General features: G+C 35.9%; 1 protein-coding gene across 6 annotated transcripts in view; it reads right to left on the bottom strand.

Annotated features, from left to right (window-relative positions):
- Positions 1-14,637, bottom strand: part of LOC122844826 (protein kinase C-binding protein NELL1-like) — a 225,922-nt gene that overhangs the window by 206,505 nt on the left and 4,780 nt on the right. For all 6 annotated transcript variants that reach the window (XM_044140629.1, XM_044140638.1, XM_044140607.1 and 3 more), the window contains one exon: positions 14,213-14,341. In XM_044140629.1, the coding sequence (XP_043996564.1) occupies positions 14,213-14,341 (129 nt within the window). The remainder of the gene's footprint in view (positions 1-14,212; positions 14,342-14,637) is intronic.

Here is a 14,637-nt window from a genome sequence, read left to right as displayed (position 1 = left end):
TTTCACAGCCAGGGAAACTGGAAAACCGGTTGGTTTTTTGTATCATCAGAGCAAATACTGCCACATAGTTCAGGATAGATACACTGCAAAAACATGAAGTCTTACCAAGTATGTTTTGGTCTACTTTCTTGTCCAAATATGTCAGTGCACTTGAAATATGACTAACAAATTTAGAAGATATGAGCTTGTTTTAAATAAATAATTATAATTATTTAGCAAATATTTACAAGTATTACTTTCACTGGCACATTAATTCACTTTCAGTCATTTCCAATGTTGTATACAAAACAATCTACCAATGGAACTATTACTTTCTAATCAATTTCAAGGAATTGTTGAGATTTTCAGTCAAAAGATTTTGGATTTTCCTGAGAAAATTTCCCAAAATTTTCCCCACTAGAAACTTTAATATTTTCGGTTTCGTTTTTTTAGAATATTTCTGAGATTCTGAACTTTTTCTGGGTTTTTTCCTAGCAGATTTTTGACTTTTCAAAAACAAATTCAAAGAAAATTTCTTAATTTTTTGGTGTAAATTTACTCATCTTTTTTTTTTGTTGCTCCATCGCCAATGACCCAAGTATGCCAGGTGAAATTTGAACCCAAAACCTTTCACACATGAGAGCGTAGTGCTATATTGCACTAACGTGCTGTGGTACACTAAAATGTAGCCACCCACTAACATTAACGTAAACATCCAGGAGAAGAAAAACACCCAGATTTTGCCAAACTGCTATAATCCCAACCAGGCTGATTCTTTAAATCACCATAGAGAGAATTTCCTTCCTTTGGCAAGAGCCTGATAGTGTGGAGAACAGGATGCAGCACGTCTTCCAATACAGTATGTGAAAAGTATGACACTTGTAATGGTTTCTTGGAGAAGGGATTAGCTTCCTCCAAGTGCGCACACAGGCATTAGCGGGAGTTTTCGATAAACATGTAACATAGCACACTGAGGTTCCCTCCACTACTAATTATACGCTGTTTACACATCACTGTTTACCATCTTTCCTCTGGTACCAGTGTCCCATTCTGCAGTTTTGTGTTCTTCAAGAAATCTTGTGACTGGAAGGACAATTTTGTAGAAAAGGATTAGAAACTCATTCCGAGACGAGATATTAAGCTTCAAGGATAGTTTTCTGTTTGACTTCTGCAACCAGAAACTTCTGAGTTGGAAGCCAACAAAAAGAAAACACGGCTTCTTATAAGTGTTGACTGAATGTAGTTATTCTGATATTTGCAATGAAAGGAAGAGAAACAGAAATAGAAAACCAATAAACTGGAGGATGTAACTTAAAAATACAGCTGAAACCAGATATTATACACACCATATAAGAAAATACACTTTTAAGATTTTGGTTGCAGAACAGAAGCAAAAGTGAGTGGAGTAATCTACAGAAAAACAAGGTTCACCTCTACTTGGACGGAAAGGCCACTCAGTGAGAAAAAGCCATTACTCCAAAATCAGCATAGAAATAGGTTGCTGACAGTATTAGAAACATTTCCTGTGATCTGACAAATCAAGGTTTTGAAGAAACATTTTCTCTCATAAATAGGAAAAAATTAATATTTAATGGAAGAACATAATAAATATGCATTAAAGCTTTTTTTTTTTTAAGTCTAGTTTGAAAAACAAATAATGTTGGTAATTATGTAGATTTTTAACAGCATAAGATCAGAGCTATGAAAAGAATCTAACAAAACCATTAAGTAAGAAACAGAATCTTACGGTAAATGTAAATTCTCATTCATGATCTTGACCCAAAAAGATTACATTGTGTACAAATTATGCAGGTTTTAAGTCAGTCTGTGACAAGTAAGATGATGATTCTTACTTCCAAATAAAAAGGGACTTGGTGTGTGTGTGTCTAGTCGATTTTTCTGTGCTCTGCTCTTAATTTAACATCAAGGGGCCAATAGAGACACGTCTGTCTCTTTAAAAGATATCACACTCATGTACGATGAATAATTCAGACTGAATAATTCCTCTGAGGTTGCTGTGAGGTGGGACCATTGTCTCGCCTCCTCTAGCAGTAGGACAGGCAGAAATCTCATGCATAAAAGATGAAAAGGTTTGATAGCCTCTGTTGGATTCGGCAACCGGGATTGAGCGCCGCAGATTTCAGAGTCGTGGTCTGGCTTAGCTGTGAACTACCCTCAGCCTCTCGGGCCCAGCTGCATGGGGCTCCCTCAGCAATATCTGTGCCACTTGCAACCCAGCTCTTCTCTGCAGTCAGATGGGGGTTTTGGGGGAGGGGGGATGGGGTTATAAATAGAAACAACATGGATGCAGGAGAGACTGAGACCTCACAGAAATTTCTCAGTTTCCAGACAGCTCTGACGAATCACGCAGAAGCTTCACTGAAGTTACTTTTTTCACTAAAAGCGTTTTATTCAGCCATGCTCCTGGTGTATCCATGTTTATCAAGATTTCACAAATATGTCGTCACCCATTTCTCCTCCGTAAACCGCCTACTGTGTAATTTCAGTGTATCCTAGGCAATTAAGAGCTAATTCGAGCTCATTAATGTGCCTTTTTTTTCTTTTCTATTTCGTTACCTCCAGCTTAGCTCCATCCTGGAGAGAAGGAACAGATCCATTCAAGTGGAGCCAAACCTTGTGACGACCCGATCGCCTGACATGAGCATGATAACATTTAACTTGAGCGCATCAAAGATTGGCATGTTTCGACTTTCTAAAAGAGGAACAGCGTGCACAGCGCTGATATCCTCAGAAAAAAAAAAGGGAACCCGCCGAGATTCTTGACTTGTCTTGTTAACCCTCCAACATTCCTGGTTACACAGGAAACACCTGCATGTCTTATGATAATATAAGGGCAAATATGTGTGGTTTAGGTGTTTGTGCATCGATTATGTGCCAGCAAATCACTAGAGAAAACATATCTGGCCATCAATACTATCATAAATTCAAACTCCTCAGCAGAGATGATGGATTAAATCACAGCTAATATAAAAATACGCCTGTGAATGTTCGTATTGATCGAAACGCTAACTCTGTCTTGACAAGGACAGACCATCAGAAGCCTTGAAGAGGGTAAAACACCACTTAATCCGTTAGGAGAAAAATTGCTGAGAGTTCTAGATTTTTTTAAGGAGGCATCAAAACGTTAAGGATAAAGAAACCCAGGTCAATTAAAAATTAAAAAAAAGGGTTCATTCAAAAAAGAATGGTTACAAGATACATTATCCTATTCCTATTGTTAAACCTTAACTAATTTTGTCATGTTTTATTCTTTCAAAAGGGCCGATATGTCAAATTTATGTCAGAATCTTGGAGAAACATTTTGATGATGCGCTGAAGGTGAAGTGTCATAAAAAGTAGGAGCTTCTTAAAGAGACAGAATTCAATTTCAAGGTGTCAAATTACAAAGTCAAATTTCTTTCAAGTTATATTTGACACATGCAACATTTTTATAGCAACTGACTAACAGTTACTTTATTGTGCTGTAAGATGGCTCCATGTGCCTCCAAAATACATAATATCAAACTTAAGATACATTTTTGGGAGTATTAAAGGGAATAAACAAGTGGATAAAAAAATTATTTTTGTGCTACATGGAAATATCTAAGTGGTTATACCTGGATTAAATCAAAATCAGCTCTTTACTATTCTTATAATAAAAGCAGTCATATTTGCTAAATAATGGCAGATTAACCTTTAATTCCAGTTTGTTTTTACCTGAACAGATCTTTGACCCTGCAGACATCGGCCCCAGGATACTCAAAGATTATTGAAAGTTTGACACGTCGTCCTTCACACTCATTTTTGTAGAACCACCATATTAAGCTCCAAGATCTTAAGGGTTCTTCAAGTTAAACATTCGATCAACCAGCAACCCCCTGACAGCGGCTCCACTCCGGGAGAGTTCCTCTCAGGAAGGCTTCATCTAATCTCTACTGCTAACCCTAAAAGCATTTCTATCTTTTCAACTCTTTCACATTTTGTAAAGTTACAATCACAAAGTTCAATGTGTTTCAGAGTGGCCAAGCAAACACAAAGTAATGTATTTTTGTGAATTAGAAGAAAAATGACTGCAGAAGCTCTGAATGCCTCAAGGGGTTGTTAAATAAACGTTGTGGGGAAAAAATACTTTCATTAAGACAAAAACACACAGAGACAGGTCAGGGACTAAATTGTGGGGGGGTTTTTTTACCCTAACCCTGTTTTTAACTCTTACAAAAAGCCCTGTTTGAGCAATCATCTGAAAATGTAATGGAAGGTCAATGTAGAGAAAAGGCTAAATAAGTTGTATTATTTACAATTTTCTGCAAGCTACTTAGAAGAAAGTAAACATGTGCAAGAAGGCCCTCTGCAGACATGCAACTTTTTACATATATGGAGAATATTCTATAGAAACTTAACATTGCAAGACCGCCGGTGGCGAAACACGGTGGTGGCAGCATCATCGCGTATGAGGACAACAGATGGAGCTAAACAGAGTTATTGTAAAAGCAAAACTTTAGAGGCTGCAAACAAAGTTAAGAGTAAAGCGTTTTTACATTTTAGTATCAGTAAAACTCCACAACTTATCAGAATGAGAATTTGTAGCTCAACTTATAAATTTAAGGTCACCAACACTTAAGTTTCTCTCTCTTAGCTCAAGTTGTTCACACTGCCTTTAAAGGTAGCAAAAGGTTGAGGCCATCTACAAATACACATATTTTCAAGAATTTTATGAGTAAAAAATTCTGAAAATCATTTCTGCCAGTTTTTACTCAGCTCAACGGTGAACTATTCAGTCAGATAGACCTCCACAAACGGCAGCCAGAAATTGAGAAATTTTGTTTGTTTTTTTAAACACATGCATTAGATTAAAAATAAATAAAAAATCCAAGCTGCAGCTTCATAATCCCTGATGGCTCGAGAAGGACAGTAAGGAACACATACTGCACATAATTAGAGAAGCTGCTGCAGCATGATGTGTTTGCAGACAGTAATTATTGTAAACTCTGTGTCCCATTTTTGTTAAGACTTTGAAAATTGTTTAATATCATTAATATAACTTAAAACACAACATTGTCGAAAATGCTTTTCTTAAACATCCCTGCATGATTCATGTACTTTCTTTATCTTCAATAAATTAACTTTAAATTCTCATGATTGGTGCATTTCTCAACTTTGCTGTTTATGTATGTATGAGGTTTTCCCTTCCTGATTGCTTTTTAAGCAACAGTAATAGAAAAGAGGATAAAAGTAGTTTTAACTTCTACTTCAAGCCCCGGTGGAAAGTGATAGAGATCTTGCTGTTGAAGAAAAGGCAAACTGTGAATTTCCTCTACGCCCATGTTGGTCTCAGCTCCATTTACTCATCTCATGAGTAAATAATTTGGTGTCTCTGTTTTATCTTCTGTGACCAACTTATTTTCTGGATAGGCCGACAGCAAAAGCCAATGTTTTCTACTGAAGCTTTGAAAATAACTGTTGCCACAAGCAACGTGGTTTTCCTCTGCACTTTGCTGGCGGTGGACTGGAAATAGCCCAAAGAAGCAAAAACAGGTCGATTATTTGGTTTGTTTTATTAATAGTAGAAGCATTCACAGCTGGCCATTTGTGCAAGGGGAACAACTTAAATAAAAAGAGGGTGCCAACATTGTGACTGTTTTCTAAATTTTCTCTTGTGCCTTAATTATGTCTGACAATTTGTAGTACTCCTTCAAACCATAAACCAATGCAATACCTTTAGTTTTTATGCCAGTTTAGTTTGAAAATCGAATCATTAGTTAATTTAAATTCTGTTTAACCACTAACTGAAAAGAAAAAAAAAAAAAAAAAAACACAAAATTAGCCACTGCAAGTGAAATTAACTTGCTTTTCCCACTTGCAGCAGTCAATAAATGAACTAAAACGCAAGACGAAATGTGTCACACAGCTGATTTAATGATGTCCGCTCCTTCCTAATGCTAACTTGGTAATTAGATACCATTAAGATGTTGAAATAAAAACTAATGAGTCAGATCTGTAACACTGCTGTACAAACCACAGACCAGAAAAGAGGTTGAAAAATATCCCACCAAGGTGGAAAATATTTTAATAAGTTATAAATTCACAAATATTACAATGTGGAGGCTCGGCATGATCCCATTACCAAGAGACGATGATGAGCCTGACCCAGTAGAGGTTCAGTCCTCTATCCGATACCTGCTGGTTTGTCAAAATCATCATTTAGTTCAGAGGTGTCCAAACCTTTTTCTATGTGGACCAAATGTAGCTTCAAAAGTAATCACGGGTCGAAAAAGAAAAAAAAAGAAATCTGATAAAGTAGCTTGATATTTATTGCAAAGACAGAACTAGAACGGGATATTTACGACAGTGTACACTGTGGAAACAGGAAAAAATAAATAAATAAAATTAAAAAAATTTCTGCCAAAAACTAAAATTTAAAAAAATATTTCTCAACATTTGAAATTCAGAAATTTCCAAGTGTTTGTGGAAAATTTCTGATATCTAAAAATAAAAGTTTTCAGGCAGAAATGTACTATTCTTTTTCGACACTGGCCCTAATATGCTGCACCAGGTTTTGCATGTTCTATTAAAAAGAGTCATCTAGTTTTCAGTTGGAACCAACATGTTGGCTAACCTGTGGGGAACGTGTTCATTTTTTATTTATTTTTTGTTAAAAATTTTGTCATTTTAAAACTGCCAATTTACTGTTCATATAGCACCAATTTCAAGTTTCACAATGTCTAAATTGTTTCCTCTAAAAGAAATAGTTTACTACAGAAGCCCAACAGAGAAGGCACAATATGCCGTATAAAAAATAAAAATGTGATGAGATATGCATTTCCACTTTCTTATGAACAGTGGAGAGATGAAAAAAATGAAACTGCTGTAAAATTTCTAGCATTTCATTTTTTGAGCAAATCAAAGAAAAAAAAATTAAGCAGGTTTTTCCTTTATGTATTTAATCTTTAGAAAAGGCTTTTTTATCCAGACAAATCTGCATTTTCACACTTGATGTAAATTAAACATCAAGATGTAGCACATTGCTAATGAGTTACATCTTGATCCGATTCCATCTTGACATTAAAAACAAAGAAATGAAATACATGAAAACAAACGAGGTTGTCAACACTTTTTCCTACTTTCAACAAATTTTATTCAAGAAAAATAAAGTTCGTCTGATGTGGGTGTCAAGATTATGTTATTTATGTTTTAATACGACATTTAGCAAAACAGGAATTGTTGGTTGAAAAACAACAAACATTAACTGATTAGTGACGCATGTATTAATATTTTACGTACAAAGAATATGTGAGTTTTGTTGCTGGGATTAATTAATTTCTTTTAAGGGATTAATCCAAAACAGATTATAAAATGTGCTTTGATATATTAAATTACTAATTGTGAATAATTATTGGCATCTTTACAGTCTTTATTTTATCTAATGCAAGTACAAAGACGGTCAGACTGTCTCATTATTAGATTCATTTTTTTTTAAACTTTTAAAAATAATGTATTTCTGCTGTCATGACATCCATGTTTCTCATTAAACAGAGTTGTTCCTTTACTATGAGCTTAATTGGGAAAAGCTTACAAATATGGTGGCTATTTAAGAGTAGTTCAGTGTTATAAATTATTATTTAGGCTGCTAAGTTTACCTTTCCTTGATCTGCTGAAAACCTCTAAACGTGCTTCTCATTCAGTATGATTGAGAAATAAAAGGTGTTAAAACGTCAGTGTTTGTCTAATCTAAATGTTTCATTTGATGATAATGAAATTTTCAATATTTTAATTTGTTGAATGGGTTTGTGAAGATCTACATTTGAATTTGTCTATACATTATTGAATTGATTTGATTATTTTTTTCTGTTTATAAATCAAATTTATTTTTAAAAGTGCATTGAAATGGCATTTGTTGTGAATTACATCCAAGCAAATAAAATTCACTGAACTGAATTAAATTAATGCATACATCCAGATACAAAGCAACTTTAAAATTATTTTTAGGAATCAGAAAAGTTGCTACTTTTATAATAAGCAAAGAGAAAATGTTCCCTTATAAAGTTGGAAGTTGCCCTGTATGGCCAAGCTTGTGTATTTTTTGTTGAAGATACATTATGTGTATATTGATTTTTGTAACTCGTGCATCTTTGATCTCTGTTGCAGGTAATTTTTTTGTTTGATGTACAGTTTACACGCAACAGTGGGCTTATTATTAACAGGGACAACAAGCAAATATAACAATGCAGGGGTATAGTGTGGATTTTTGCTTTTAATTATGCATGAAAAAAATTGACTTGAATCAACAGGAGGGTATATTAGACGTTAATTACGAACCCTTTTTGTAGTCACGCCAGTCTGCAGAGTTATGCGTAAAGCATAATTGACCTAAAAGGCTGAGGAGGCGTACTAAAAGATTTCACAGAATCGAGATCAAAGCTGCACTTGTTACCATTTAACTTTAATGATTCTGTGCAGCAGCCGGTGAAGAGCAGAGGGATACACACTGTCCAGAAATATTGAGCTCAATTCGATACTACAAACTACAGTTTTGAAAACTCTTTAATGTCTAACAGCTTATTTTACACAATTCATTGCATGGAACTGCATTGTGACTCCTGAACCCAACCTATCGCCCTCACCATGTAGCCCATTTCATGACCAGGTCACTTTGTGGGAAGCTTTACTTAACCTGTGCGTCAGATATGAAGATATACATAAGAAGGAAAAAACAGAGCCCTTTTGGAAAATAACACAGTTCTGGTAGAGATGGAAAGACTGGAAATGACTGAACGATTGAAAAAGGAAAAATAAACTGCACTATAATACACTTTTTATATTAAAGTGGTACAAGGCCCCTTGATACAGGCTGTTGTGTCAGCAGTAACGCCGTTTTGCATGTCAGAAACACATCCAACACCTCAAGTTGGACACTTGTGAACTTTGAAGTTAGACTTCTGATATAGAGCCTCAAAACAAAAATTAAAAAAAAGCTCCAGATGCAGTGGGAGGAGCCTCGTACCTTTTTTCCCCTCTCACTGCAAAAAAACAACATTTTACAAAGTAATTTTGGTCTACTTTGTAGTGTAAATATTTTACACTTAAAATAAGAAACTAACGTAAGAGTAACTTTTCAGTAAGATATAGAGGCTTGTAAATAACTTCGATATTGATGAAAGTTTTCTAATTCCATTGCGAATAAATTAACCGATAATATGAGACAAACGGAGCAAGTACCTTTTCATCAGTTTTAAGAGATCATTTACTTAAAACAAGCCTGTATACATTTTGCTAAAAGTTACTTGCAAGTTAGTTTTGTTTAATTTCAAGTGTACTAAGATATTTGCTGTATAAGCTAGACGAAAAATATAAAATACTTGGTAAGATTTTTGTTTCTGTCTCTTTATACAATGGCGGATGATATAATGAGTACCTTTATTTGCTCAAAGCAAATATGTCTCTGCACCATGTTTGGATTCACTAGAGTTGTTGTGAGTTTTGAACCCAACAAGAATCGCTTTCGTCGCCATTTTCATCTCACCTGAGCCCAGTTTGATGACCTGTTAATCTGCAGCGGTGCTTGCATCTCCTGGCAGGACACCAACGATGGATTTTCTAACCCCAAAGTTGGCCATACTGGACACACGCCAAATACTCAAAACACTTCAAATCGACAGACATTGAATGTGAACCAGACACTCAAATCGCGCGCTGTCTGAACGCAGCACAAGTCAGATCCGTTTCCAGTGAGCTTTGGACTCTGTCAAGTTTGCCTTTAGTCCTGCATTGTGTTCATAATCTTTATGGACAGAATTTCTAGATGCTGTCAAGGTGTTGAGCGTTTCCAATTTCCAGCTTTTCACAGACGATGTGGCACTGTTGGCTTCATCAGGTCATAATCTCCAGCTTTTGCCAGATCAGTTCGCAGCCACATCGGACCACCACCAGAAAAAGGTAGAGTGCCCTCTTCAGGTTGGAAAAGACATCCTGCACCCAGAGGAGAGTTTCAGTATTTTGGTGTCCTGATTCATAAAGTAAAATTGGAGGTTGGTTTGTCTGCGGTGAAGTTATGTCAAACATGATACGTCTGTAGTTTTGGTGAAACAGTTAAAGTAACAAGGTTTCTCCTCCATAAAACATGAATGCCTGCTAATGAATCAATATATCATAGTATGAGGCCCTAGCACCTGTTTAAATTGAAGTTATATACACTTTACTAAAATGAATCCGGCAGTTCCAAAATGCCCCCACAGGAACATGAGAAGAACAAACTATAATCACCACTACTTTAAATCTAAAGCAAAGCTAGGACCAAGGCTGGCCTGAGTAATGAGGCCGACACTCTGGGCTGCAACGTGGAATAAGAATATAGGTCAGGCTTCATATGGACAAAAATTTACTTTATTCAATATATAGGATCTTTTGGCAATGTAAGCACTTCTGTTACATTTAACTGCAAAAGGCAAAAGATAAGAACAAATGTGCAAATATCTTAGCAATTAGCTGAGCTTTGTTCAATGCTTTCAGCACAGTGGGAGAGTTTAAATATTTCCATTTCTTTTAGTGTTTATGTTGGATCACAAGTTCAGAATAGCTCCTATTTAACAGGGGGTCACTGAGATAAATGTTAGAAAATCATCCTTATGCTCTCTGAAAATAAAATTAAGTTTGATAGAACAGAAAATATTCTGAGTGATAAGAGTCAAAAAGTCATTAAATTACAATCTTTGTTTTATTTTCTTTGCCAAAATAGCAGCTTTAGCCAAATGCAACAGTTTCAATGAAACCATGCTACTGGTTTTATTGAAAAATCTCTAGATGTAGAATAATCACCATCTGGGATCTGCATACAATGAACCCACAGCATTTATTGCAAGCTGTACTGTAACACTTACATTCAGAGTCAGTATCCCACATCATAGGTTTCCCTCATATCATGTAGCTCCAATTTCTGTTAACCTTTTTTAATGCTAGATGCACAGAATATTAACACATTTTTACCTAGTATCTATATGTACTTAGGAACAATTCAATAGTATAAAGGAAGGGAATGATGATTTGTTTTACAAATGCAAGTCTGAAAGGTCCAGCAGGTTTATGCATTTAGTCTCATGAAAGCTGATGCCCCTAAATACAAAACAAAATAACAAACTGAGTCCATAATCTTAGTGCATTTAAAACCGTTCTGTGAAGACATTTATTTTATTGGAGTACAATAAAATAAACAAAATACAGTTTGTCAACAAACAAGGATCGTAAAATTTAAAGCAGAGCTGTTATAAAATAAGATCTTAAGCCTCTTACAGAAAATTGTTCAAGCTCCACTGCTGCAAACCCACCAAGAAAATCTAACTAAGAAGACCAAACAAGAATAAAATTAATCAAATATATTGCTCGATGGATCTACAGATCTCTAAAGCACAGATGGAAAAATATTGACCACAAAAAAAAAAAAACACCTATGGAATAAAGTAACCTGGTCAAACAACTCCAAAATGTAACCTTATTTGCTGAGCTGCAAAATGCCATTTGTAGTAAAAACTAATATTAAACATCACCCAAAGCACACCATCACCACTGTGAAACATGGTGGTGGCAGCATCATGCTGCGAGGATGTTTTTCACTACAAAAAAAAATCTTGCTGGTATTTTTTGGTCTAACTTCTAGTGTAAATACTTGAAAATAATTTTTCAGCAGGATATAGAAGCTGTAAGTTGTAAGTCAATAAATCGTTAATATTGATGAAAAAGAATTAGTTCCATTGGCAGATTATTTTCCCTTTAACATTGGAAAAATTTACTTTTAAAAGTGAAATAATCTGCCAGTGGAACCAGTAGTTTTTAATTGATATCAATGAATTATCTACCTAAAAGAAGCTTATATCTTGCTAAAAACCTACCTCTAAGTTAGAAGTCTTGAAATAAGACAAAACTAAGATATTTGCACTAGAAACTAGATCAGAAATTGTTGCTGAGATTTTGTTTTTGCAGTGAGAGGGAAATAAAAACAAACTGCAAATACTGGGGTGGATGTTAGCCTTTCAGACAGAATCTTTAGAAACATTTAATCGTTGCCATTTACAGATGTTATCCATCCAGTCTGCCTGTGCTTAAGCTGTTTCACAAAGAATGGCCAAAACTTTCAGTCTCTTGGTATTTTAAATGTGGTAGAGACACACTGCGAAAGAAGTATGTCGGCAATAATAAAGAAAGAACAACCAAAAAGCATTGACTGAGAGTGCGGAATACATTTATATACCTTTTATATCTGTTATCTAAAATTCCAATAAAAAAAAAAAATCAAGGTTTATTCTCAGTCAAAATGTGAATTTTAATAATTTAGTCAGGGCACAAAAACAATAAGAATGCATCCTGTTCCAGTGCAAATATATTATAATAATACAACACACCAACTTAAAAGTAACTTTTCACCAAGATTTAGAGGCTTGTTTCAAGTACGGTAAATAATTCCTTATTATTTATATTAAAAAGTATTAATTCCATTCCCAGACAAAGTAACTTATAAAATGGGGAAGTTGTAAGTGAATTAATCAGCCAATATGCAAATGGGTCAAGTTTCTTTTTTTTTCCTTTTAAAGGAATTATTGACTTAAAACAAGTTTCTATATACTGCTAAAAAAAATAAAAATAAAAAATAAAGTTACTTTCAAGTTAGGACGCTTGAATTAAGACAAAACTAAGATATTTGCTCTAGAAACTAAACCAAAAATACTTGGTAAGATTTTGTGTTTTTTGCAGTGAATGTAAACACCAACCCTACAACAGGATGCACTGCATGTTTAACTATGTGGTTACTGTGCTTTGAAAGATCAATCACCTTTTTTTAAGCAATGAAACATTTATGGAACTTCAGCTGGTGTCGCTTTGCAGAGCAATCTGGGTTACCAAGCCATGACAGAAGCAGAGACTGTATAACTGATGTATTAACTAGGTCACAACACAAGCAAGTCCAGTATTCCCAGTTGGACTACCCTGCTGTTTCCCCTGCTATCTGGCTGCTGCACAAACTCTTGGATCCTGGAAACTGTCAGGAGAAAAGATTGGAGGAGGGGGGGCGGTTGTGTGTATGAACTAAGTGAGAGCAGTTGTGTGTCCCTGGTGGTATTGAGTCCAGAATCTTGGACAGCTTTAGATCAGTAGAGCTGGCCAAGCAGCCCGGTCTTCATTTATGTAGAGCCAGTGGCGTACTGAGCCAAGCACTCCAGAAAATAAAACTACTGCACACACACACACACAGATCTGTGAAGTCCTCATCATTAGCATTGCTCTTACCTGTAGCAGACAGATGTCATATCACATTGAGTTTGTAGAAATAAAAAATCTCCACAAAAGCAGTAGAGGACTAAGGAAAAGTCGGATTTGAAATAACTGAAACTGCTGATGTCTTTGCATCCCTCAGATTTGAACAGATAAACAGACAAATACATGTTCACAAAAGTTCCCCGTTATGCTTATGGCTGTTTTGTGAGTTTTACAAAAAGAATTCGTAGAGGCTGCTGACATTTTCAGTCAGTCGGCGCCTCAGTCTAACTTTGCCAAGAGACGAGCAAACTTAGATTTTTGCATCAGGCTGTCAAGTTTTGCACATTGAGCAGATAATCAAAAATCAAACAAAACAAATCTTTCTTTGCAAGTTTGTTGCATTAAAAGTCAGAAATCTGAATGAAATACCCTTATTGTGTCCTTCCACTCTCCATCAACTCTGCCTCTAGTGTGAAACCTGCTCTGTAACCTATCATAGAGTGGAAAACCCACCATTCAAAAGAAAAACTATTGAAACACAAAACCAGAGGAAAAATGTCATTTCATCCTTTCCATTTTCCCTTTCCTCCTCCTCCAGGGCTTTAAACCGTCTGACCACATGCTGTGCACCCTTCATTATGCTCACAATAAAACGCAGCTGATAGCAGCTACATGCGGCCAGTGGCTGGGATTACACAGAAGAAAGCATTAGAAACAATCTCAGTGTGGTGGAAATCCAAAGCAGACTGCGCGCTCAAGTGTGTCCAGAATGACTCTGAGCATCTGCCGCCTCGGACAAATTAAATGTGGAGTAATTATGAGAGGAGGCTCCCCGGAGTTGTCTGACTCAACACACTCCCACACCAAAAGGTGTGGCGCTGCGTGGGTTTGCTCTCACTAATTAACAAAACCGAGGACGTGCAGCAGCGCGCACGGAGCCACAGAATAAAAATAATGTTCCTTCAACTTGCAGAGAAATGTTGGTCGTTACCTCGGAACAGGAAGGCTTTGCTGCCGTTGTGAAGTCCAGCCACTTGGGTAATTCCATAAGTGGCATTTGCCAGGTCAAGTTCGCTGATTATATCAATCTGGTAATCTTGATCTGATCCGAAACCAAAAGCTGAACAGAAAGAGAGATGAAGGTTAGGGAAACGAATCTAATTATGAACAAATACAAGGTTTAAAAAAAGAAAAAAAATTCACTATGAAAACAAATTTTGTTATCAAGTCTCTTTTGGAGCAAGTTGCGCAGTGGTTAAGTAGATACTTTATTCATATCGCTGCATCTCCTGCCTGCAGCCATCACCTGTGCTCTCCACGGGCTGTAGGTGCAGGTAGCAGGTTTCATCTGTTACTCTGTCGGTTCTGTCGCTATTTTCCGCAGGTAACTTATGCAACACACAATAAACACTAAAG

Source organism: Gambusia affinis, linkage group LG02, assembly GCF_019740435.1.
Source record: "Gambusia affinis linkage group LG02, SWU_Gaff_1.0, whole genome shotgun sequence".
In the NCBI taxonomy this organism is placed as follows: domain Eukaryota; kingdom Metazoa; phylum Chordata; class Actinopteri; order Cyprinodontiformes; family Poeciliidae; genus Gambusia; species Gambusia affinis.
Note: the sequence above shows the minus strand (reverse complement) of the source record. Positions and strands in the feature narration are given on the sequence as shown.